Raw genomic sequence first — 27,237 nt, 5'->3', positions numbered from 1 at the left:
CCAAGCATCTTTCATATATATATGAGAGGATAAAGTGAGTCTTTTTTCCAGTTCCTTCAACTTACACATTAAGTGTGTAAAGGGAAAGAAAAATGTGTGAGTGGAAAGGGTATAGTTTTCCTATCAATTTGGATCTTTAAAGAACTTCTACTACCATAGACGTCTCTCCACCATGAATACAGTCATGCTACGTCACCTGGCCTTGGGGTGACCCTGCTTGGAGACAGATGGGTATGGCAGGTGGTGCCAGCGTTCCCTACTTCACGTGAATTGGGAGAAAGACACCCCCTAGAGTCCAGTCTTCAGTGAATCTCTCCAGTCTTCACAAGGGAAATCCACTGGGTTGTGAAATTTCAGAAGCAGATGGGAGCTTAGAGGTCATTCCTCCCAGCAATATCAAACCCAGAGCCTATAGATTTCTAAAGAGCAAAAATGGAGCTCTTCAAGTTATTTTCAATACCTTTAAAGCCATATTACATGGCTTACCCTTCAATAGCCTCAGCTAACAGGCTTGTCAATACCAATAAGTCAATTTACTCATGAGCCCAACAACTCATCAAGCACCTGCTAGATGTTAGACCCTGAGGACACAGAGGAGAATAAGGCGGATAAATTGCTGGCCCAGACAGATGAAACTGAGTCAACAGACTTATTGCATAGAAAATGGTGGCTAAGACTAAGAAAAATAATCCATGGTGGGACACAGGAAAAGAGAAGGTGGAAACTAGGTGAAATGGACAAGCAGAACCTCACTGAAACTGAGAGTCTGATTTGACTTGATTAATAAAACATGGAAAGCAGGGAAACTGTTACCCAATAAATATGATTCTTCTTACAAATAATACATTCAAAGCATGGACCCCATGGAATTAATTAAGGAGGGTCTTCCTTTATGAAAGACTTTAATGTGGTAATGTTCTTTAGAAAATAAAACATTTTTCATTTTTTTATTAAAGTACAATGTTTCAGGTGTACAGCAAAGTGAATCAGGGACATATATGTATATATGCACTCTTTTTCATACTCTGTTCCATTTTAGGTTTTTACAAGATACTGAACACAGCTCTGTGTACTATAGAGTAAATACTTGTTTATTTTATGTATAGTAGTTTGTATCTGTTAATCCCATACTCCCAATTTATCCCTACCCGACTTTTCCCTTTGGTAACCGAAGGCAACCTAAGAAAGCATAAGTTTGTTTTCTATGTCTATGGGTCTGTTTCTGTCGTGTAATTAAGTTCATATGTATTGTATTTTAGATTCTACATGTAAGCAATATCATGTGGTATCTGTCTTTGTCTGATTTAGTTCACTTAGTGTGATAATCTCTAGATCCATCCATGTTGCTGCAATAACATTATTTCATTCTTTTTATGGCTGAGACTGCAAGGACATCCAACCAGTCCATTCTGAAGGAGATCAGTCCTGGGTGTTCTTTGGAAGGAATGATGCTGAAGCTGAAACTCCAGTACTTTGGCCACCTCATGCGAAGAGTTGACTCATTGGAAAAGACTCTGATGCTGGGAGGGATTGGAGGCAGGAGGAGAAGGGGACGACAGAGGATGAGATGGCTGGATGGCATCACTGACTCGATGGACGTGAGTCTGAGTGAACTGCGGGAGTTGGTGATGGACAGGGAGGCCTGGCGTGCTGCGATTCATGGGGTCGCCAAGAGTCGGACATGACTGAGCGACTGAACTGAACTGAACTGAATGTTTCACTGTATACATATACCATACCTTCTTAGTCCATTCGACTGTCAATGGACATTTAGGTTGTAAAGCAGTGATCTTCTATCTCCTTTTAAGAAACAACAAAAAGCAGGCAACTTTCTGAGATCACATTGCTGAATTTTGACCAGTCTGGAATAAGACTTGGGTCTCCTCCTCCCTGGAACAGGACTCTTTCCATGACACTGTGTTTCAGGTAGAGATGAACTGGAAAGCAGTACCGACCAGGGTTAGAGATGTGGCTCTGGGTTGAAGCTCCTGGGCTCAGAGGTTGGCTTTGCCACTACCTAGCTGAGCCATCCTGAGCAGCCTGTTTTGATTTTATGACTCAGTTTCCTCCTCCGTAAAATGGGGATGCTAATAACAGTACCTCCCTCAGCTTGGTGTACCCCCTAAACAAGAGCCTGTGTGCAGAACAGCACTTGCTAACTGCTCTGCAGACCCCAGCTATCACAGGCCCAGGGTCCTAGCCAGCATAGGCTCAAAAGGCCAGACAGCCAGGCTGGTTTCGTGAGTGGCTCTCTGCACCACTGTCCTGTGCACGAACACTGGAGGTTTAGAGCTTGAGTGGCATGAGAGGGGTGGAGCCTTCCTACCTACATAAAGGTGAGCTTTTAGTGATGGCTCGTTCCCTCTCAGTCATCTTTCTAGAAGAGCATGAGGTTAATTCTTCAGATGTCTTTTGCACAACATTTAACCATTCTGTTCAATGAAAAGCCTTTGTGAGTCCTAGGAGCTCAGAAGAAAAAAGACACAAATTTAAATGGCACTTGATCATGACCAACTAACCTCACACTCATGAATCCTGAACCACCCGGCGATGTAGGTCAAAGATAGATGTGTTTGTAAGAGCACGCTCCTTCCACTGGAGGTTCAGGATTTGATGGATTCTTTCTTGCTGTAGCCCTTAGCTTTTTTATCCATTTATTTCCTTAGCTAACATTTGCCTGTGTGCTTAGTCACTCAGTCATGTCCGGCCCTTTGCGACCCCTGGAGCCTGCCACCCTCCTCTGCCCATGGGGATTCTCCAGGCAAGAATACTGGAGTGGGTTGCCATGTTCTTCTCCAGGGGACCTTCCCAACCCAGGGATCAAACCTGGGTCTCCTGCATTGCTAGCGGATTCTTTACATCTGAGCCATCAGGGAAGCTCAGCTAACATTTATTCAGCACTCATTATATGCCAGGTGCTATGTTAGGAGCTATGGATAGAGAAGTGAAAGCTGGTCATGGTCCCTGGGACACTGACATGGGGTTGGAGAGAGAGAGAAATAAGAAAAAAGATTATTAAATGCACACCACGACTAGAATGGAGGTGAGCTTAGAAGGTCCTGTGAAGGCAGAAAAAGGGTGTGCATCTTGCTTGATTAAAGAAAAACACACACACATCCCACACACACACACCATCCCTCCCTGCCCAGGAAATTACAAATAACAAATAACAATTAGGGTAGGGTTAGCTGTCTGAGCTGTTTGACTCCACCACGCATTTGAGGCAGAGCTCAGAAAAATCATTTAGGCTGCTTTTCACATTTTTCTGCCTCTTTTGTTTCTCAGAAACAAGAGCCTTGCTGGGTCAGACACAGCAGGAGATGCACCAGGAATATTGAGCCTGTCTTGGCAGATTTATTTCTCCACAGAATAAATCAAGGCATTGGTTCGTTCTATATTTAAATGCTAATGACTGCGTGAAGAAAAGGTTAATGCTGGTGGGCACAGCTGGACTAGGCTGGCGTTGCCCTTCCCAGAGGGAGAAGCCAGCACCCAACTAGGGAAGGAACACCCAGGAGCCAGCCCAGCACAAGGAGGTCCCTTGTGGGACTTCTCCAAGGGCTCTTGTTAAATCACAGTGGCATTGCCTGAAGGCAGAATACTAACACACAGGGGCCAGAAGGCATCGACCTGAATCCAGTAGCTTACAAGTCACTGAAGGCGTCCTTTGAACTGGAAGTTTAGATAGGCTTTAGGAAAAGTTTTTAAGACTAGGAACTTGTTGGGCAGTCAGTGCAGGGTAGGACGGGAATCAAGAGGGAGTTAGCTGGGGGTGGAGTGGGGCAGGGTATTTCCTCGCCAGCCTATGGGAGGACTCAGTGTGGCACAGCGGTGTGGAGTGTGTACTCAGGGGCTGGACTGAGGTAGGGTCTCAGATCCAACACTTAATACCTCTAAGACTTTGTGTAGGTTATTTAACCTCTCTTATCTCAGTTTCCTCATCTGTAAAATGGGGATGATAATCTACTTCATAGAGTTTCTGGAAGGATTATATGAGTTAATACTTGGAAAGAGCTTAGAAAATGTCCTGGAAACATAGGAAAACTTCAGTAAATACCTACTTTTATAGTTGTTGGGCTTCCCTTGTGGCTCAGCGGGTAAAGAATCTGCCTGCAATGTGGGAGACCTGGGTTCAATCCCTGGGTTGGGAAGATCCCCTGGAGAAGGGAAAGGCTACCCATTCCAGTATTCTGGCCTGGAGAATTCCATGGAGTGTATGGCCCACGGGGTCACAAAGAGTTGGACACAACTGAGTGACTTTCGCTTTCACTTTCACATACTTATTGTTGCTGGACAGTATAGGTTACTAACAATCCACAGAAATAAAATGGAGGAAGTAAAGGAAAATTTTTCCTAGGTCATGATCTTGTGCCAAAGCTTTTGTGCTTTGTTTTGTGCTTTATCATTTACACAAAATCATTGAATTATTTTATGACTATAATTACCAAAATATAATTTTCTAATTTTTTAATTAAAAATAAAAAAGCAGCTTGCTATCTGTGGCTTTAGCTTTCTATCTGTCCCTCTGTTTTCTGGTCTGTAAAATAGTGAAATAGTACTTTCAGCATAAGGCTTCCAGAATTAAATGAGATACTTCACATAAAGTGCTCTGGAAATGTTAGCTATTACTATTTGATACCATTCCATGGTACCTAGAAGATGCTTGTTCAACATTTGTAGAATGAATGAATAAATACTGTCCTCTTGGTGTCCCTATGGAATTTGTTATCTTCTTCTTCTTCTTTTTTTTTTTAAGATAAGAAACAGAAATTTGGAGGAACTCAACAGGTGGTACAAGGTCAGCCAGCTAGTTAGGGAAAGAGTCCTGGCTCCAACTCTACTTCACCTTCCCAGATAAGCCAAGGCGGCAATTTGCTTAAGTTATTAAGTGGTGGTTTTGCGCTCTGAACACCACAGCTCAGCCCATGAGAAGTAATTCCCATGTCCCTCACAGGAGACTAGGGCATTTCCTGTTGGCCTGGGCTGAGCTGAGCTCTGTCTCCTGCCCTCTTTTCATAGGCCCTGACACAGTCAGAATATCAGAAGGAATACCATGCCTCAGTGATTTTCAAAGCCATTACAGGAAGCCTTCTAAGGCCATCTTGGGAGGGGGGGGGGGGGGAACAGCTCCAGATGTCAGATAGATGACTAAAAATCCAAATTTAAAATTTTGCGTTATATATATCTTACCACAATTAAAAAGTAAATTCAGGTTTAATAGGAAAAGAATTGAAAATCATAATTAATTTATTTTACTTCTAGGTTCATCTGTTCTTTCATCCAGAGCCCATTTAAGGGCCTAGCATCTCATCAAAAGTCTGCAGGATGCCAGTGGCTCATCAGAGGTGACTTCCTGGTCCTCCAGCCAGCCTTACTCTGACTAGGGTCCCTTCTTCATACGTCTTAGGAAACACTCCGTGGGCCTGGAATCCCATGAAAGACCCCTGTGGCCTTGACTCTACAGAGGATGTTTGCAGGAGTTTCCTGCAAAAATAAATCCCTGGTGGCAACTTTCAGCCCTGAAACTTATCAGCAGGCTTTCAGATACTTCACAAAAAGAAAAGATTTTCTAAAATATATCTCTTCGATAGCTCACCTAGAGAGAGACAGCATTTGAGGATAAAAACTAAGAAGCTATAATTGGAGCTGTCGTCCTTGAAGTTGATGTAACAGGCTTAGAACTTACTGAAACAGCCGCAGTGATTTTGAATTGAACCAAATTCCAAATTAAGACTGAAGTAGAGAGAAGTCTTTGAACTTGAAAACCAAAGAAGTTAGCAATAAACTTGTCCAACCACTTCACTTTCCAGATGAAGTTACTAACCATCAGGGAGGTGAAACAACTGATCCAAGATCACATGGCCGCTCAGAGGTCCCCTCTCTCTAGGAGAGGGGTTCCTTGCCTGTATGACTGTTGTCTCTGTTTTCACAAGGCCCTGAGTGAGGGCCAATGACAGATAAACGGACTTCCTGAGCCCAGAGTCCAAGCACCACCTCCATAATGTGGGGAACATTTCTGTGCAGCAAATGCTAGCATCTCCGTTGACCTCCACTGAGTGAATCCAGTCCCTTGAAAATTTGGAAAACAGCTGCAAAGCGCTGCTGCCAAGAATAGCTCAAGATCGCTTATCCTTTAAATTTTGAATTTTCAAAAAAAAAAAAAACTCGACAAATGAAAACTTAGAAGCAATAAATATACAATTGCACTCTTGGAAATAGACTGTATCCCACTCATCTTGGGGTAAAAGTCTCTAATGTCATGAAAATTCGGGATGTTTTCATCTCTTCCCTGGCCCCCAAAGGCCTCTTGAGGAATCGCAGCCACAGTGGAGTTCAGGGAAACTAAGACAGAAATGGTATGTACCTAACAGAAGCAGAAGATATTAAGAAGAGGTGGCAAGAATACACAGAAGAACTGTATAAAAAAGATCTTCATGACCAAGATAATCACAATGATGTGATCACTCACCTAGAGCCAGACATCCTGGAATGTAAAGTCAAGTGGGCCTTAGAAAGCAGCACTATGAACAAAGCTAGTGGAGGTGATGGAATTCCAGTTGAGCTGTTTCAAATCCTAAAAGATGATGCTGTGAAAGTGCTGCACTCAATATGCCAGCAAATTTGGAAAACTCCACAGTGGCCACAGGACTGGAAAAGGTCAGTTTTCATTCCAATCCCAAAGAAAGGCAATGCCAAAGAATGCTCAAACTACGTCACAATTGTACTCATCTCACACGCTAGTAAAGTAACGCTCAAAATTCTCCAAGCCAGGCTTCAGCAATACGTGAACCATGAACTTCCTGATGTCCAAGCTGGTTTTAGAAAAGGCAGAGGAACCAGAGATCAAATTGCCAACATCCGCTGGATCATCAAAAAAGCAAGAGAGTTCCAGAAAAACATCTATTTCTGCTTTATTGACTATGCCAAAATCTTTGACTGTGTGGATCCCAATAAACTGTGGAAAGTTCTGAAAGAGATGGGCATACCAGACCACCTGACCTGCCTCTTGAGAAATCTGTATGCAGGTCAGGAAGCAACAGTTAGAACTGGACATGGAACAACAGACTGGTTCCAAATAGGAAAAGGAGTACGTCAAGGCTGTATATTGTCACCCTGCTTATTTAACTTATATGCAGAGTACATCATGAGAAACGCTGGACTGGAAGAAGCACAAGCTGGAATCAAGATTGCCGGGAGAAATATCAATAACCTCAGATATGCAGATGAGACCACCCTTATGGCAGAAAGTGAAGAGGAACTAAAAAGCCTCTTGATGAAAGTGAAAGTGGAGAGTGAAAGAGTTGGCTTAAATCTCAACGTTCAGAAAACGAAGATCATGGCATCTGGTCCCATCACTTCTTGGGAAATAGATGAGGAAACAGTGGAAACAGTGTCAGACTTTATTTTGGGGGGCTCCAAAATTACTGCGGATGGTGACTGCAGCCATGAAATTAAAAGACGCTTACTCCTTAGAAGAAAAGTTATGACCAACCTAGATAGCATATTCAAAAGCAGAGACATTACTTTGCCAACAAAGGTCCGTGTAGTCAAGGCTATGGTTTTTCCAGTGGTCACGTATGGATGTGAGAGTTGGACTGTGAAGAAGGCTGAGCGCCAAAGAATTAATGCTTTTGAACTGTGGTGTTGGAGAAGACTCTTGAGAGTCCCTTGGACTGCAAGGAGATCCAACCAGTCCATTCTGAAGGAGATCAGCCCTGGGATTTCTTTGGAAGGAATGATGTTAAAGCTGAAACTCCAGTACTTTGGCCACCTCATGCGAAGAGTTGACTCATTGGAAAAGACCCTAATGCTGGGAGGGATTGGGAGCAGGAGGAGAAGGGGACGACAGAAGATGAGATGGCTGGATGGCATCACCAACTCGATGGACGTGAGTCTGAGTGAACTCTGAGAGTTGGTGATGGACAGGGAGGCCTGGTGTGCTGCAATTCATGGGGTCGCAAAGTGTTGGACAAGACTGAGCGACTGAACTGAACTGAAGACAGCATAATTAAAGTCCTCTGGAGTCTGGAAACATGGGAAGAGATAGAAGAATAGGCTTTAAATATGTTCTGTCAAATTCCTACATCAACCTGTTCTTTAATTCAGCGAAGGCCTGAATACGGGGCACCGGGAAAACCTGGGCCGTGCTCCTCAGCCTGTGATGGGAGCATGAACTCTCCCTTTCTCAGCCTCAGGATTCCCATCTTTCACACCCAGTGTTCTTTACTGCCTTCCCATTACTCTTGCATGACAATAAAATGAGACTCTGAATTTTATCATCTACACTCCAGCCTCATTACATACAAGATCTATGCATTCTTCCACAGGCCCGGAGAAAATCTTGACTACCCCTATAACATCCATCATTAAATAAAAAGATTAGCCACTTCTATTTAGATTAGTAATTCTATCCTTGGCTTCATGTTAAAATCCCCAAGGAGCTTGTAAAGATACATTTCCTGGAGAACTTCCTGGCTGTCTAAGGGTTAGGCCTCTGCACTTCCATTGCAGGAGGCACAAGTTCAATCCCTGGTCAGGGAACAAAGATGCCACGTGCTGCATAGTGTGGCCAAAAGCAATTAATTAATTAAATATGAAATTGCATTCTATAAATATTTGAAAAATACATTTTTAAAAATTAATCTTATTTATTTGTTTATTTTGGCTGTGCTGGGTCTTCATTGTCTGTAGGCTTTCCTCTAGTTGCGGTGAACAGGGTATACTCTCTGGTTGCGGTGCAAGGACTTCTCATTGCAGTGTCTTCTCTCGCTGCAGAGCACAGGCTCTAGAGTACGCAGGCTTCAGCAGTTGCAGTTCCTGGGCTCCAGAGCACAGGCTCAGTAGCTGTGGTGCATAGGCCTAGCCACTCTGCAGCCTGTGGGGTCTTCCCAGACCAGGGACTGAACCCATGTCCCATGCATTGGCAGGCAGGTTCTTTACCACTGTGCCACCTGGGAAGCCCAAAATACATTTCTTCATTAAAAAAAAAAAAAAACTCTTCCCTTCTCTTCCATTTAATAATGATCAAAATCACGGCTACTGGGGATTCAGGGCTTGGTGCCAGGCAGTGGGCTGCATACACTGTCTACATATTGATGTATTTTCGCACTGAACTCTCATAGCCCCCCTCTCTGTTTTCCACAGAAGCAGCAGCTGAGGCTCAGTGATTAGCAGCAGGAGGATGGCCTAGCCCCTGTGATGGAAGTAATTGGTTGGGAAACTGTGCTCTTAGCAAGTGACGATCATTAGGGGATGCTAATTATCAGAGGAGCAGAAATATGAGCCCTTCCTCTCTAGTCTGCATAAGAGGGGACAGCATTCAATGACCATATTGTTAGCTAGTGGACTCAGTGATGTCAAATAATTTCTGGAGACCTGTTTTCTCTGTCTCCTATAGTTTATTCCAGAATATCGTGGACACAAAGTGAATGCAGACACGTGGTTGATTTTCAAACAAAATGTTCTGAATTCACTTCCAGGAAGAGGCACATAATTGGTGTGACTAAAAGTCCTCCACAGGCTGGTAACTTTCAGGAGTTGACAAGCCTAGTGATTTGTGTTGATCCTCACCTTGAGATGGCCATGGTTAGGACCACTGGAGGCATGAGGCAATGGTCTCCAGAGCTGGCCTTCCTCTCCCAGGGTTTAGACACCTTCCATGTATGTCCAACTGCTTTTCACTGTAAATCAAATATACTCCAAGATAAATTAGAATTTTTTTAAAAAACAGAAACATATAATCATATGTCATCTTCAGTATGACTTGTGGCTTGTGACTTTGAGGAATGCAGAGGGGAAGACTGAAAAGAGGCTGAGAGTTCAAGGGCAACCCAGGGCTCCAGGCTGTGGGTCCAGGCCTCTTTCCAGAATGTACATCTATAACCAATTTCCTCAGACCCCTCCCTCACTCCAGGGCCTAACTAGCTCTCATTTTTGAGCCAGCCTGATGTACTCTATCTCAAAAATCAAATATTAGTGATCTTTTCCTAATTCAGGAAAAAAAAAAAAAAGCCAAGAATTAATGGATGGAATTCCCCACTAAAAGTTCTCCTCTCACACATTTTCCTTAAACTCATAGTTAGGTTTCAGTTTGCAACTGAATGCTGGTAAGAACATAGGCAAGTGAGTGAGTGAGTAAATCGATGAATGAAGGAAAAAAGGGATGGTAAAAAAAAAAAAATCAATGGGAAGCTCTGGACAGATGACCAGTGTGATCCAATGGCTTCCCATGGACAAACCTTCTCATGGTTGTGATTTTACACTGTGCAATAACACATTTCTGCTGGTAAAATTTTTTCCACTTCACGTGATTGTTGTTCAGTCACTAAGTCATGTCTGACTCTTTGTGAACCTATAGACTGCAGCACACCAGGCTTCCTTGTCTTTCGCTATCTCCTGGAGCTTGCTCAAACTCATGTCCATTGAGTCAGTGATGCCGTTCAACCATCTCATCCTCTGTCACCCCTTTCTCCTTCTGCCATCAATCTTTCCCAGGATCAGGGTCTTTTCCAATGAATCAGCTCTTCACATCAGGGGGCCAAAGTACTGGAACTTAAGCTTCAGCATCAGTCTTTCCAATGAACATTCAGGGTTAATTTCCTTTAGGATTGACCTGGCTTCATGTGATGTGATATACTGAGTCACATCAGCTTTTCCATCCTCTAAACAGCACCCTGTTTCCCGATCTCCCCCTCCCCCACCACACACACTCCTGGCACAACTTCTCTCCAGGAGAGAATAAAGCAGGAGCAGAGTCAACCCCAGCCAACCCCAGCTGGGAGAGCCAACCAAGGAGGGATGACCGACCCACTGATGGTCTGACCACAAGTGCCAGCTCACATGGCAGAGAACAGACACGCAGCAGCATGCTTTCTAGGTCCTTCCAAGGGAGACCCAGAAATGAAGCTAAGCAGGAAATTAATTCTCATTTTTTAAATTCCCCAGATTATTTCTTATTGAGCTTAAGGCCCAAGACAAATACCAAAGCTGGAAATCACAACTGTTTTAGAACTCCCTTTTACTCTGACTTCAGGCTGGTATGGCTCACACATGCCATGGGAGCCCAAATACCAAACTGAACAAAATCCTCTCCAGCTGTGACCTTGCTGCTGCCTTCCCATCACCATCAGATCCAAAGCGGGCAACTGGCTGGGGTCCTAGGGTGGGAAGGAAAGGGGAGGGGGGTTGGATGACCCTTTAAGGCAACTGAGGGGGCTGCCTCCCAGAGTTCAGGTGGAAGCCTACACTTTATCCTCCTGTGTTCACTGCTCCCCAGCTCCAGGCCAGTGTCAGGGCTAAGTGACCTATGGATTCCTCTTCCTTCTCCTCCCTTCTTGAACCCCAGGCAATCCTGGTTCCCTGATGCCTAGCACTCAAAGTCCCAATCTCCATGCACAGCAAAATACAACCAATTCATGACCTGGAATTTTAAAGCACACAGAAGAAGTCTGATAAAATACACCTTTATTAGAAATTTTTCAGCAGCATCATTTCCATTTGCTTTTCTAATCAAAGTACATTTCAAAATAATTACAATAAACACTCAAAATATGAGCAAAAAATATTTTGAGAACTCAGGAATAAAATCATCAGTAGTACATGTTTCATTCATCCATCTGTCCATTCATACACTCATTCATTCATTGTTGTAAAATGTGCATTATTAGCACAGAGAACTGGGAATGCTACCTAGTGTGGAAACTGTATTCTTGCCACAGTTCCGGCTGTGGAGACTAGAGTCTAGATTCAGGAGGAAGGCTAGACTCTGCAATACATTCTGATATAAATGTACGATTTTGCTAAAGAATCTAAGCCAGGCTCAATAAAAATGGTTTCCCTTTCTATTCATGTTCAACTGAGAAAATAAATAGTCGTTATAAGGAAAATTTTCACACAGAGAAACACAAAATCCAGCTGAGGCTTTGCTCTGCTGGTATTTGCTTTGCACCTTCCTTTATGAAGACAGATTTGCTTTTCATTCATTCAGCTCCAGTTTCTAGAGTAGGCAACCACCTGAGATGCCAGGAAAGCGTGTTGATCACCCTATGGTCCATCAAATGCAAGTTCATGTGAGTAGATTACCAACTCTTTGCAGGATACTTAGACTTAAGGACACGAGCTTTTTCTCAGACATTAACATAAACATGTTCACTTGGTAGCTAGGGAGATAATAGCAAACAGAGTTCTGGTTGGACAATGCCAACAGGCAGAAGGGTGGAACTGAATTAGTTTTTTCAACCTTCTGTATCATCTGCATCTCTATGGATATGCTATTCATCAGGTCAAATTGAACACTAAGTGCTGATGTGTGAAAACAGACCCAAGAATGGGGCCTGGATTCCCTTCCTTGATAATGCTATAGGGTCTTAGGATGGTGCCTCTTCTGATATTGCTAAAGGCCCCAAGTCAATTCCTTTCTTCAGTGGATCATTGAATGTAATGATCACCAACCAATTCAGCAGATACTTTCATTAGCAAATTTAATGATGTGATAATCTTTCCAAAATTTACAAATGTACAATATATTTATAGCATTACCTTCAGAGAGTTTCAGTGCAAAGATATACATATAGTACAAGGTGGTAATTAGTTGTAAAAATATGAGATGAGTAAAAAAGACACACAAGGCATTGTTTCCACAAACAGTCCCAACTACAGGAGTACAGAGGGGGAAATATATTCTTTTAATAAAGTACTGAATGTTAATTTCTTTCATCTGTTTGTAAAAAAAAAAAATGTGCAAAAGTGTGTTTCTAATTATTCCCTAAATAGCCAGCACAGTTATGCCTCCGAGTCTTCTCTCACAAGATTTGCAGTGTCTTTAAATGTGTCTTCTGTTGCACTGTAGCCTGGAGTTGAGCCTTTTTTCCAAGAAACCTTAGCAGGAGGAGAAGGTGATGGAGGTGGGGTCACAGCAGCACCGACCTTTGGTTCATTCTCCATCTAAAACCACAAAGAAACAAGAATCTGTCACTTATTTCCAACACGATGGAAAATGGTTTTGTGTGGGGAAGACAAATTGTGGCCAATTTGCTCAGAATAATCTGAATGCATGCCTGATTTAGCAAGTTAATGCTAAGAAAGAATGCCTGGGCTGAGAAAAATTGTTAACAATTACCTCAGAATAGAATGGATTTTCAAAGTTGGTATTTTGTTTCGGTTTTCGTTTGAAGATATTCCATTTTGTTGGCTAAACGAAAAAGAGGGAAACAGAAAACTTTCAGTAATGGAATTTTTTGTTTCTTGCCCCCAGCCTAGGTTTTAAAACTTCTTCTTACAGAGGGAAAAAGTAATTTGGAACTTGGGACCACATGACCCGGCCCATGCAGGAAAATTGTTCAATTCTCCCATGGTTGGGCCCTGAAGAGTCACTGAAACTCTGGGCTCTTGTCATCTAATAATTTCAAAACACTTGCTTGATCTGAAATGTATAGTTCACAGAATCTGTGCCTGAGAATCTAGAAGTTTTGACAGAGACAGGCAAGAGATTTCTTCAGGGGCTGCCTGAAACTTTAAGGAACAAGCCAGACTATAACCCTCATCTCATATTGATCCTTGGTCAACTCCATCATATTCCATATCCTGTCACCATTTCCTCCTGCCATTATGATGATAACGAAAACAAGTAACAGGGGCTTTCCTGGTGGCGCAGCGGTTAAGACGCTGTGCCTCCAAGCAGGGGCTTGGGTTTGATCCCTGATCGGGGAACCCAGATCCCTCATGCCAACTGATCCCAGAACAAAGAGTACATAAAAACAACAATTAACAGCCAAAGTATGAACTACAGTAACACAAAACAATACAAAAATGCAGTCACTTGGAAAGCGATATGCAGATGACACCACCCTTATGGCAGAAAGCAAGGAAGAACTAAAGAGCTTCTTGATGAAAGTGAAAGAGGAGAGTGAAAAAGTTGGCTTAAAGCTCAACATTCAGAAAAATAAGATCATGGCATCCAGTCCCATCACTTCATGGGAAATAGATGGGGAAACAGTGGAAACAGTGGCTGACTTTATTTTTGGGGTCTCCAAAATCACTGCAGATGGTGACTGCAGCCATGAAATTAAAAGACGCTTACTCCTTGGAAGGAAAGTTACGACCAACCTAGATAGCATATTAAAAAGCAGAGACGTTACTTTGCCAACAAAAGTCCGTCTAGTCAAGGCTATGGTTTTTCCAGTAGTCATGTATGGATGTGAGAGTTGGACTATAAAGAAAGCTGAGTCCTGAAGAATTGATGCTGTTGAACTGTGGTGTTGGAGAAGACTCTTGAGAGTCCCTTGGACTGCAAGGAGATCCAACCAGTCCATCCTAAAGGAGATGAGTCCTGGGTATTCATTGGAAGGACTGATGTTGAAGCTGAAACTCCAATACTTTGGCCACCTGATGCGAACAGGTGACTCACTTGAAAAGACCCTGATGCTGGGAAAGATTGAGGGCAAGAGGAGAAGGGGATGACAGAGTATGAGATGGTTGGATGGCATCACCTACTCAATGGACATGAGTTTGGGTGGACTCCAGGAATTGGTGATGGACAGGGAGGCCTGGCATACTGAGGTTCATGGGGTCGCAAAGAGTCGGACAGGACTGAGTGACTGAACTGAACTGAACATTGATTGAGTGCTTACTATGTGTCAGGGACTATTCTAAGAGTCTTGCACATTTCTGATTTAATCTTCCCAATGACTGCAAGGCAAAGGCTCTGATTATATCTATTTTGCAGATGAGGAAAGGGGGTGTTAGCAAAATCACTGAACTAAATTGTAGGTAGAGGAGCAGGCAATGCCTCTAGGATTCAGAGGCCTCAAAACTAAAGAACCCAAAGAGAAATCACCCTGGACTATGATGAACGACCCGTGTCTTACAGAAAATCTGTCCATGGTAGAGTGCTGGCCATGGCTCTGGCTGCCAGCTGGCAGGAGATAAGAGAACAGGAGACTGGGGAATAGACCATGCCCTCCTGCAGGTCGCTAAGGTAGCACGTGTGTTTTATGAAGTGTCTCCCGTTCTCTGAAAGTAGGGGGCCAACATGTGAAGGACTAGAGAGCATGTGAATACAGAAGTAGAAGAAAGCATTCACTCACATTTAACTGAGCACCTCCTCAGCATACAGCCACCACCAAGGGGAAGATGGAGATACTCAGGTCAAAGCCCGGCCTCTAGAAACCTACCCTTAATGAGGAAGGCCCAAACTCATTGCTTCAGTGTGGAATGGCCCCATGGACTTGAGTAATTACTAACAAGAGAAGCAGTGTTGATTTTCACTGTTATCCTCTTGGGAAGTCCAATGCGTGTCAACACAACTTTTGAAAATGACAGAACTAAACCATAGGAGTTCATTTTTTCAAGTCCTTTGAGCAGATTTATTGATGAAAGAGAAAAATGTAAGCCTCTCTGGCACATTAATGTCAACCTAAGGTCATCCTAGCCAAGGGCTTCTACTGCTTTAAGCCACTCTGGCTGTTATCTTAGTTCCCAGGAGGCAAAGGTCATAGAAAAATCCATGGACATACCATGGAGGACAGACCTTAGAGGGCCTCAGCCTCAACTGATTAAAAAAAGAAAAAAGGAGAAAGAGCCAGTGTATTGCAAAGACGGAAATGAGAAAAAAAGGACTGCAACCGGTAAAGGTCTGCTCCACTTGAGAGAGTCTCTCAGTGTTTCCAATGACTGTCGTGCAGGGCAGAGGTTGCAGAATCCCCATCACATTCCCCTTCCTGCTCAGCTGGGAGAGAGCTCTGTTGAAAGAAGGGGATCACTGGACTTGAGGATAGAATGTAGATCTGGCACTGCCGCGGGGCCAAGTCAGACGGGGAACCAACGTGTGACATTTAGGTATTCTGGTGTCTGTGGAAAAAGTAGTCTGCAAAATAAACTTTTCAATGTAGCTTAAAGAAAAATATGTAATCCTTTGAAAATATGAAATATCAAAAAATGAAAGTGGAAATTTCTAAGACTACATTTGTCTGTGTATGTGTGTGTGTAAGAAGGAATTAGTAAATGAAAGATGAAAAGGTAGGCAAAGGCACCTTTGTTATAAGCTCTCCTCGTTAGCATCAATTTAGTTCAACTCTTATTTTGACCTGAAAGAGCAGAACAGGAACCAGTGCTGAGAATCCAACATGACTTTGCAGACACTAATTTTGTTTATAGATTATGCAATTTGAGAACAGGGGTTATTCTAGAAAATGGTAAGATTTCTAACTACCTTTGGGCTTTTGTTCCTTTATATTACTTAACAAAAGTCATAGGACCTTAGAACATCCCAGATCCTACTGTTTTAAATGGGGAGTGTATGTTTAGGGGCTGAGGGGAGGGCAGGGGTCACAACGCACTGGAGAAACTCCTGGCACTCAGTGGACAGGGGCCAGGAATACTAGGATGTCCAGCAACGTGGAGCATAGTTTTGTGCCATAAAGGACTGCCCAACCCAAGATGCCAATGGTGCCCCCAGTGAGTAATACTAAGGACTCTAGTGCCCAGAGGTAAAATAGTTGCCCAGAATCAAACAGCTATATCTGAAATAGCTTCTTCTTAAGTGTCTATTAAAACTAATGATATATTATCCATTCATGTAAAGCTTTGTATCAAATTTATTGAATTTCTCTTTGTAGACCACATAGTTTACAAATTTCAGAGGGTCTGCAGACAAGATAGAGAAGCTCCATCTAGTGTTCTTTTTTTTTTCTTTTACTCTTCGGTATTAAACTCTGCGCCTGGCACATTGAGGACAATGATGTTAGATGGAAAGATCGAGCGAGTGTAGACTAGTGCCACCAAGTGGTGAACATCAGTAACAACAGTAGAGTAAACGCAACACGGCGTTCTTAAGGGAACAAAGACATACACAGCGGAAAAACTGCACTGCGCAGGAAAGGAAAAGGTTCTCTATATGTATCATCGACACAGTGAGGTCTTTATGCATTTTAAGTTGCTATCTCAAATTAAATGCCTCTGATTTGAAGAGGCTGGGTTCAGAAGTATGCCACCCTTCTTTCCTGCTTTGTGTCACAAGGAACATCATTCCCAACTCAATGTTACAATGTAGCTTTACTCAGTAGAATGTTTTCAATTTATTATTTTTAAAATCATCTTTACTAATTGTCTACACATCTTGGGATCTGTGAGCCTATCACGGTCTCTCTAGTTTGCCTAGGATTAATAAACCCAGCAATTCCAAAGTCCTTCCCAAATCCCATTATCATTCCAGTCACTGTTACCTGAGTTTCATCACTTGAGGAAGTTGGCTTTGTGTCTGTAACTAGTTCAGCAGGGTTTATGGGGCTTCCATAGTTTTTGTTATACACTGTTGCAGATTCAGTTACCTGTGTGCATATTGAAGGCCAGTATTCAGTTTTGAAAGAATTTTTGCTGTAAAGTTTATCAACTCTTTGATTCTGCTTACCACCTTGCTCCTGTACAAATATGATCAGGCACCATTTTTATTATATGAAAACGACCCTCTGGTCCGTGAATAAACATCACTCTCATCTCCCCCAAATCAGGAGCGCCAACGACTAAGCTGTCTATCTCATGCCTGATTCTTGGGAGAATCAGGCATGAGATAGAATATTCTTGGGACCACGAATATTCTTGGGACCACTCATTACTGGTCACACTCTATTTCTGTCATACTAAAATGTACTGTATCTCCTGATGCAAAAGAAGCTTAGCTCTAGTGGTTCAGACAAGAGGAAGACAGGCTAGCTGAAAATTGACAGGTACCGGCAGTGGCATTGGGCCTGCTGATCCGGACCCAGTGAAGAAATGTCCCTCCATCCATCTGTCTAATTTATCTCTCTGTTCCTCTCAAAGATAAGTGAGTAATAGGACCGTACCAAAGGAAGTTTTGGTATCTGTCTACCAACCTCAGAGACCTCTGCACTTTCCAGAAAAGTATGAGAAAGGTGAGCAGGGAAGTCACCTCAAATTACACTCTCATGATACCAGTAAGGACCAGACACAGTGTGTGCCCAGTCCCCCAGGCCTCTGCATAACGGCCTGAGGACTGTCCACTCACTCAGCTCACAGATATTTACAAAGCACCTGTGTGTGCCAGGCCCTGTGTCTGCCACTGAATGCACTCAGACCTCTTGCTCTGCTACTCAGGATGAAAACTGCTCTTGGTTGGCACCCCCAGAATGGTGGCCAAAACCCAAGATTCTGATTGTTTTCAGGCCTTCTGTCCTTTGGCCAATCCTGTGACTGCAGAGCATGAAGCTGAGGAAGGGACCACCGTGCTTCCTTCCAAGGAGGGAAGGCTGGGAGGATGCTAAAGGCACATTATTCCACAGAACAAGACTCAACAGCAGCAGCACCTGACAGAAAGGACTGTGGTTTCTCACCGGGGCTGTTGTTGGCTGAGCCACTGTGATAGCAGTGTCCTTGGAGGAGTATGTCGGGTTCTCAAATATTATGGGCGACTTCCCGAAGTCTGCGGCAAAATGCTCATTCTGATGAAGGAAAAAAAGGATTATACCATGCAAACCTGGTTCACACACAGCAGAAGATGCACTCCTTACAGGAGGTATGTTAGGTGTTTTGCCGAACTGACCCCAAAAGATGAAAAGAAAAGCCAGCAGAGACACAAGACCTCCCTATGGCAAACACTGTGTAAAGCGACATAAATGCTCTAACTCGTCAGCTCAGGGAAACAAAAACACTCTTCCCATTTCTGAGCACTCTATGGGTCCTTAAGGCAAAGCCACTTTCGGGTTGGCTTTGGACATAGAAGGGTGGGAGGTGGAAGAAAAGCAAAGAGAAGAGGCAGAAGGGGAAAGCAGAATGGATAACACTGCACTTTTAGGCAGGGACAAAAAAGAAAGAAAGATCGGGGGAGGGGGGAGGCAGAACGCTGAGAATGGCTTCCCATCTCCGAATGTGAACACTGCACGGATCCTAGTCCACCCATAAAGTATCTGGTCCTCACAGGAGGGATCACTCTACAGACGGGCACAGAAAGTTCAACCTCCATGCTTCTATCACATTCTTAGAAGCTGGCAGAGCTGGGATTTAAACCAACCACTGACTCAAAAACCATGTTTATCCCAACACTACCTCGGTGGGAAAATACATGAGACTAGGCAACATGTATCTCCCTGCCTCTTCCTTTAACATATAAAAAGTCATCAAATAAAGACAGAATATCATGGTCGCTCTCCCGTTTCCCCAAAACATAGATTGTTTTAAGATTTCAATTAAACTTAAAACTGGGCATGATTCCAGGTCAACAGTGTGACTTACTTTTAGCTCAGGGGTTCATTTCAATTTCATTACTAATGTTTTTAGACACATTTCTGCAACAAGCTCAGTGTTCCCTAACTTTGTAGAGCGAAGACTTTCTTCCGAGGGGCATAGTGTATTTAATTTTTTTTTTTTAGTAGCTGAATTTTATTCTTTATAAAAAGGGTTTCTTGGGACTTCCCAGGTGGTCCAGCAGTTAAGAATCCACGTTGTGATGCAAGGAATAGGTTCAATCCCTAATTGGGAAACTAAGATCCACGTGCTGAAGGGCAACTATGCCCAGGTACCTCAACTACTGAGCCCATGGGCCTCAACTAGAGAGTTCATGTGCCACAGTGAAGATCCCGCATGCTGCAACCCGATGCGCCCAAATAAATAAATAAATATATTTTTCTTAAGTATTTCTTTGATAAAACAGTGAAAATACTAACCTTCAAATAGTCATTTTGTAACCACACTCACCATCGCCAGCGATCTGTCAATAGCAGACTCGGGCCCAAAACCAGTTACTCCAATATCCATGTTCACATCATCCCCTGATCTGAAGGTCACCCCATTTCCATTTTCAGAGGATTTGAGATGGCTTAAGCTGAAAAGAAATAATCAAACAGTGTCTTGTTTTTTGTTTTTGTTTTTAATCTTTTGCAATAATTGTCTAGCTAGTTTCCTAGCTAACTCTCACTTAATTGAAAGGCTTGAATCCCACTTTTGAATTTACACATCATGTACAGGAGTAAATTTCCTTGGTCACCCAGAAGTGTTCAAGCACATTCCTGAGTGCTTAAGAACCAGGAGAGGGCACTAGGGGAAAGAAAGCCTGGCCCTTCACACAGCCGATATTGTTCTCCAGTGTAACCTGGTCGACACAGCCATTTACACTCTAAAATGTGATTTGTACTCAGGCTTCAGAGAAGCAATCAAAGAAGTGAATGCTTTCAGTTCAGCATCTTTTGCTTCTGCAGAGTAGCTGAACACTCTAGGATGATTTTTAATTTAAAAAAGAAGAATTCAGTTATTCACATGCTTACAGATCATCCAGATTTCTGAAATCAATATTCCACATAATGAAACTGACCTTGACAGCTTTGGCAGAGAAGGCAAAATGGAGCCAGTTTTCCGATAGTGGAGAAATCCTAAAGTGGCTAAAGCAGCAATTATGACGATCAAGATGACTGTCAATAGCACGGACGCCGCTGCCGAAGAGGGAAGAAGAAGGAAATGTATGAACAGGAGAAGAAGGAAAAGAGCGAGCTGGCTGAGCAGCAGGGGCTGGGGACTAGAACCTTTACTTCTTCCAAAACTGAGTTAAACAGATTATAGACAGCACGCAACTGAGGGAGCATGATGCATTCCCAGACCCCTCATTATCCTTAAAACTTACTTGTTCCTGGAGGAACGCCTTGGGAAAGCCCCATTTCACAATATTCTCCCACGTAGCCACTAGAACACCTGAAAGGAAAGGAAGAACCATTCATGAGCTGTTGCTTCCTTAGGTTTCGACTGTAATCTGACGATGGAAATTCACTTTCACAGGGAACAGCTGTGCCATCTACGGAGTCAGACTCATCAAACTGACCTATTGGTGTCTTCTCTAACCTATGGAATTCTTCCTTGGAGAGTAAACCCGGAAACCTTCATCGTGTTCTTTCCTTGGACATGCTTTCATGAAATATCTTTGTGCACCATGTGAAGAGCTTTCTTGATAATTTTCTGCTTTCCAAATCTTTAGCCGAGTCTCTTCCTCTGGAGAGCTTGGCACTGAAGCAGCTCTGCTAATGGCTGCTCTCCCACAGTTAAAATTGGCAATTCCAGGTGAGGAGGAAAATTGGGTTGTCATTTCTCTAACTGCTTGCTCCCCAGAATGGGGCATACAATTCTGTGGCATCCCCCCAGGAGCGGGGCTTCCCTGGTAGCTCAGCTGGTAAAGAACCCGCCTGCAATGCAGGAGACCCCGGTTCGATTCCTGGGTCTGGAAGATCCCCTGGAGAAGGGATAGGCTACCCACTCCAGTGGTCTGGCCTGGAGAATTCCACGGACTGTATAGTTCATGGGGTCCCAAAGAGTTGGACACAACGGTGAGACTTTCACTTTCACTTCCCCCCCCCACCCCCACCAGGACTTAGAAATGCAGGATCCCTGTGAATGAGATGGGCATTTTTTTCCAAAGCCCTAGGTGATTCTAATGTACATGATACTTTGAGAAGTACTGCCTTAGTTCTCCGTGGACTCCCCCACTGGAGGGCAAGCTGCTTATGATATGAAAACTGACAAGGGTCTTGTGCTTGTTTTTAAGGGTCTCAACTTCCCCCCAGAAGGGGTAAGACCTACAGGTCAGACCTCAGCATTCAGACTTACTTGCATTTGGGGAGGTTATTCTCATCAAAATAGCAGCTTCCTCTGTTCATACACCTGCATGGAGGGGGCATGCTGACAGCACCTACAATGGCTGCAGAAGGAGGAAGTCACACATGTGTGAGTCAGCCACACTCAGCAGAGCCCCCCACCAACCTGCAAACTTGTTTCAGCCCAAGCTGGAGTAGGGAGTGAATGGAGTGGGGCAGCTGATTATCCTCTCTATCAAAATGATACCTCGCCCTTAAGTCAGATGAACTCCTTTATCAATAAGGTCTTGGGGACTAACATATATTTGATAGGGGGAAAAAAGGCAGTTTATAGCAGCCCCCCTCCAAAATAGTGGAGCGATACTAGACTCCTGAAAATACGCACTAATAGTTAAAAAGAACATTGTGGTAAATCTCTTAGGACATTCACATTTCATTTGAGCTTTTCAGAATGCTTCTTTTTGAACCCAGTTAAATCAAGAGCTCAATTTAGGCATACCCTGAAACATCCACTAAAGACTTTGAAGCATCAGCAATCCATTGATCAATAAACAGACACATACACAGATCAATAGATACTTGATAGCTGATTGGAGATATTTTTTTAAGACCTTCAAAATTACCCTTGCTAAAGATCGTAATCTTGCAAATACTTCCCCAGTAGCACTGGGACAGAGTGGGGATAGAGAGAGCAGAAGGGGCAGTTACTTGCTGAGTTCGTTCTCTAAACCTGCAACTTTTCAGCCTGATTGGGAAGAGTCAACAGGTGGGGGCTTGTTTCACTGCTTGCTCCCTCTGGTGGCAGAACATGGTTATGTCTCTTCATTTCCCCAGAATGTGAGCCATAAAATGGGCGGCTAGAGTTAGACACGACTGCGCGACTTCACGTTCACTTTTCACTTTCATGCATTGGAGCAGGAAATGGCAACACACTCCAGTGTTCTTGCCTGGAGAATCCCAGGACAGGGGAGCCTGGTGGGCTGCCATCTATGGAGTCGCACAGAGTCGGACACGACTGAAGCGACTTAGCAGCAGCAGCAGTGAACAGGATGATATTCCTATCATCCTTATCAAGCACTGGATACTAGTTAGGGACACTAACTAGTTACTATATGGCTTTTTAATTCCTTAATAAAGTCACTGAAGAAAGGTCTTGCCAAGAATAGGTCATCTATAGCATTTGGGATGAGAATTAAACCACTGCTTACTTATTTCAGCTTCCATCTGTCAACAGCATAAAGTACATTTTAAAACGTGGCCTTTTTTCAGTTGTCAAAACTTTGAAATGAGCAAATGGGAAAAAGAGTGAACTCTCTCTATGTCTCCCCTCTGTACAGGATAAGCATCACCCCACAACCTCTGGAGCCTGGTTTTCCACTTTGAGGAACTCCCAGTAAGGCTGAATAGATTCTGGGGTGACTGGGATCCAGTATGGGGCAGATTGAGGAGGATGAGGCTTTATAGAAAAGTCACTCTTTAAAATGTCTTTATAAGACAACCTAACAGTCGATTTAGGGGTACTGGATGTAAATCTCTACAGATTTTGGCAAACAATCCTCAGAAATCACAGGGACACAAGTTCCGTTTGGCCCCTTCAGTCCCACTCAGCTCTGTTCATAGTTTCCAGATCTCCCATCCTTCCTTCCAGCCACCCCCACTCTCTTCTGCAAGAGACCAGTACCCAGGGACTCTTTAGGCTCCTGAAAAAGGTGAAGCCTAGGTAAGGGACTCTACTAAAGATGGCAAAGGAGCTCCCCCCAGCCCCCACGGCTGCCCAGGCAGCGTTCCTACCTGCATCACACACTGTGACGCTCCCTTCTAGAAATCTGGAGCCTTGGGGACAGGCGCAGGTGTATCCCTTAGGTCTCAGAAGGCATAAGTGGCTGCAGACATCCTTACAGCGATTGGGCACTGGAAAGCAAATGAGAACAGTGATTAGTTTCTGAGGAGGGAATGAATGCTCCAACCAGGGACATGTCCGTCTGCTGAGTTGTGGCCAGGCAACATCTGAGCTCAGGCAGCAGCCTGATACCTTTAGGCCACGTGACACCTGACAACTCACCCCCTTTACACTACCCTCCCCTGCTGCCTCACCACCATGGCACTGTCCCTCCCCGTGCCCTCCACCCCACTTCTGTGCCCCTCACATTTTCTAGTGGCATCATTTATCTCCCCTATGGCCCTGGCAAGTCTGGATGGTGGGTGTCTGCCTGGTTCACCGCATGACTGCAAAAGTCAATCAGCACTAAGCAATCTGAGATATTTCAAAAGGTCAGACCCCACTATTATATCCAGACGTGTCAGTATCCAAATCTGGATGGATCCAAAAGTGTAGTCCAGCCAAAGCATACAGTGGATGTGATTTTTCACCCCTGCTCTCCAAAGACAAGTTTTTCTTCTGGGCTTCAGTTTCATTATTTGCAAGGTTAGGGAATTTAGAGCTCTGATTAACAGCATCACCTTTATTACAATTACTGAGGCCCTGTCACAGAAATCCAGAATTGGGATGCAGCTCACACAGAGCCATAGAATTTGAGCTGGAACTGGGTTTACTGACAAATGGACCAGAATAGAAAAATGCTGAGCTTTGGGTTGAATGGAATAAAGTTTAAAAATCATCTCTGGGTTTAAAGCTTATCTACTGCTTGGGTGACTTGGGCAGATTTCTAGTTCCTTTCCTCACTTCAAAAATGTCCTTTCCCTTTCACGTTACTCCACACAGTGATGAAGGATGAATTAGAACACATCCCCCTTGGTCTGCCTGCAATGCAGGAGATGGGGTTTGATCCCTGGGTCGGGAAGATCTCTCTGAGAAGGAAATGGCAACCCACTCCAGTATTCTTGCCCTGGGAAGCCCCATGGCCAGAGGAGCCCGATGGGGTACAGTCCATAGGGTCACAAAGAGTCAGACACAACTTAGCAACAAAACCACCACCACCACCTGAAGAAGCAGGACCAGAACTAAGAAAAGAAGGAGGGAGAATGTAAAAAGGCATCCTTCAAGCTTTAAGCTAAGGCTTGCCTAGCTCAGGATGACTTGCCTAGCCTGACCTTGCAATTGTTAAGAGTGGGTAAGACTTCTGATGTCCATGAGACCTATTATTATGTGACTTGTCAACCCCACTTACATTTATCAGGGGTCTAACCCATACTGGGTTCTGTGGCCTAAGAAGACATTCCCACACTGCAAGCAACAAGGACTGAAGGATTTTTACTTCATATCTGCTGATGGTGTGCATCATTTCATTTTGTCTCCAATTTTATCTTTCTCTCCTCAAAATGATTAAAATACACACACATGCACATTTCAGGCACAGGGAGATTAGCTATTATTATCCACCACCATTTTCCAGAAAGACTATAGCCATTAATTTGAAATAAGGTTTGTGGCTACCTGAATGATTATATTTCCGTTGATGGAAGACTCGAACTTGAGTAAGCCAAGGGTTCACTGTCAGCAATTTCTCTTTCTTGTTTCGCCCAAATTTATCTTGGATCCACACTTCTCCCTTATCCTTAGATGTCCAGTATAACTGGCTCTCAAAGATGTCCAGACTATAAGGGTTCACCGCTGTTCACCCACAGGGAAAAAGCAAAAACAAAACAAGGTTATTGAAAAGAAGATACCCAAGCTCCACTTCTAGGCTGGAAGTCAAGCTGCTCAGATCAACCTCTAAGGCAACACCTTAAAATTCCAGCAACATCCGTAGATTCTCTGTACACACGGCCAAGAAAGTGTGCCACGCCAGGAGATCAAGATAACAGAAATTAAATTGGATGAATGCCTACAGGCTGACACCAATTATAGGGGACTCGCTCACTTTCAAGTTGCTGATTTTATTTTACTTTTAGAAAACAAGTTGTATGGCAGAGAATTTTTTTTCCTTAGACATAAGATACCACTTATCAGGAAAACTTGATACGTGCTGGATTTTTCAGGTCTGTAGAATTTAGGCAAGAAAACAAAATGCTACTCTCCTAAATGTTTCCAGTCTTGCATAAAAGGCAATTTAGCATGTTAAAAATGAATGTATCTAGAAGGAATTAGACCTGGATATAACCACTGTAACACAGGATCCTCACCTCTATCAGGGCAACCTAACGAGAAATGGTTATTTTAACATCTGATGCCGAGAGCAGTTTTTTTAATGATACAAGAAAGAACTCCTAACAGGTTCATTTGCATTTGAATCAGCAGATGGGAGCTGGGTAGAATGGAAAGTATATAAGAAACTATATAAACCGTCTCCTAAGATTAGGATTACTTCTTGGAAAAAGGGGGGCAAAGAGACTGGAAACACATTAATTAATATAGGAAATTGAAAGTGAAATTTCTAACCTGAAGTTACCACAATTCTCCTATCGGTTCCATCATATTTGATGGTTTCGACAATGTTGTCCTTGAGGTCACTCCAGTAGATCCGGTCACCATTCATATAATCTATACAGAGGCCTGTTGGCCAACCGAGGTCCTCCTGAACCAAGACTTTCCGACGCTGCCCATCCATCCAAGCGGACTCGATTTTAGGATTTTCGCCCCAGTCAGTCCAGTACATAAACCTGTAACAGAAGGTTTCCTCATGGTAGCATTTCATCAGGTGGAAAAACCAACTGATTTTCAAAGAGGCCTGGGTCCTAAAGGATGCTGCTTTTATATCTACATGGGACAGGGAGAGACAGGGAGACAGGGGAGAGCGGGTGCATCTGTGAGCTCTCCTTCATGAGAACTGCACATTCCAAATACAACCTGGACAGTCCTGTCCTAGGATATGTATCCAGACCCTTCAATATATATAATCACAAAGGCTGTTTCTTGAATGGCCACTGTATAAGAAGGCACAATCCTGTGTTTGGAATGTATCTGAGTAAAAAAAAATAAAAGATTCCTTTCCTCATCCTAACTCTTTGAAAATGTATTCCTTTGCAGCCAATTATACTTGATTGTAGAAGAACTGAGTAAACCAAGGATTGCACCACGTTAAGTACCTAGAAAGGATCAGGCAAGATAAATGGATGGTCAGGGCAGCTGTGAATGTAGGGTGATGGGCAAAGACCACATTAAGCCAAGCCCTAGCCTAAGAGTTCCAGGCAATGCTGTGTCAAGGAAAGCATATCCACGTAAGGTTACCAGTTATTCTGATTTTTCAAACCAGAAATACAAATATATATTTTTTTAAATTTTAATGTTATCAGGACTTTCCTGGTGGTCCAGTGGTTAAGAACCCACCTTCCAATGCAGGCGGGACTTGGATTCCATCCCTGGTTGGGGAACTAAGATCCCAAATACTTCAGAGGAGCTAAGCCTGTGACCTGCAACTTTAAAGAACCCCTCAAATTGCAACAAAAAGCCCACGTGCTGAAACTAAGACCTGATGCAGCCAATAAATAAATAAATCATCTTTTAAATATCTAATGCTATCAACTACATTTCCTTAAAGCTCTGAAGTTCAAGTCCAATAAGTATACGGGCCATGTTTAGCCCATCAGCCACCAACCACTTTGCAATCTCGAGTCTAAACCAATCATCAGGTGTTGCCCAATCCCTAAATACTACTGAGAAATGCGTGGATTTTAGACAAACCGCAGTGTTGAAAATGTGGCTAAACCCTTCCCCATATGCAGTGTCTGTCTACTGAAGCCTGCTTGATCCTTT

General features: G+C 43.4%; 1 protein-coding gene across 2 annotated transcripts in view; it reads right to left on the bottom strand.

The window, feature by feature from the left end:
* Positions 1–11,446: 11,446 nt before the first annotated feature.
* LRP2 (LDL receptor related protein 2) overlaps positions 11,447–27,237 on the bottom strand; it is a 176,816-nt gene continuing 161,025 nt past the window's right edge. The window contains exons 69-79 of one of the 2 annotated variants that reach the window (XM_070803712.1): positions 25,924–26,144; positions 24,979–25,155; positions 23,376–23,495; positions 21,598–21,688; positions 20,624–20,691; positions 20,318–20,435; positions 19,705–19,831; positions 18,345–18,452; positions 17,220–17,324; positions 13,118–13,189; positions 11,447–12,942 (exon numbers count right to left, since the gene is read on the bottom strand). In XM_070803712.1, coding sequence (XP_070659813.1) covers positions 12,781–12,942; positions 13,118–13,189; positions 17,220–17,324; positions 18,345–18,452; positions 19,705–19,831; positions 20,318–20,435; positions 20,624–20,691; positions 21,598–21,688; positions 23,376–23,495; positions 24,979–25,155; positions 25,924–26,144 — 1,369 coding nt within the window. In that variant the 3' untranslated portion in view covers positions 11,447–12,780. The remainder of the gene's footprint in view (positions 12,943–13,117; positions 13,190–17,219; positions 17,325–18,344; positions 18,453–19,704; positions 19,832–20,317; positions 20,436–20,623; positions 20,692–21,597; positions 21,689–23,375; positions 23,496–24,978; positions 25,156–25,923; positions 26,145–27,237) is intronic. The other variant, XM_070803716.1, reaches the window with a different exon arrangement.

This window comes from Bos indicus, chromosome 2 (assembly GCF_029378745.1).
Source record: "Bos indicus isolate NIAB-ARS_2022 breed Sahiwal x Tharparkar chromosome 2, NIAB-ARS_B.indTharparkar_mat_pri_1.0, whole genome shotgun sequence".
Classification (NCBI taxonomy): domain Eukaryota; kingdom Metazoa; phylum Chordata; class Mammalia; order Artiodactyla; family Bovidae; genus Bos; species Bos indicus.
This window is presented reverse-complemented; position numbering and strand designations above follow the sequence as displayed.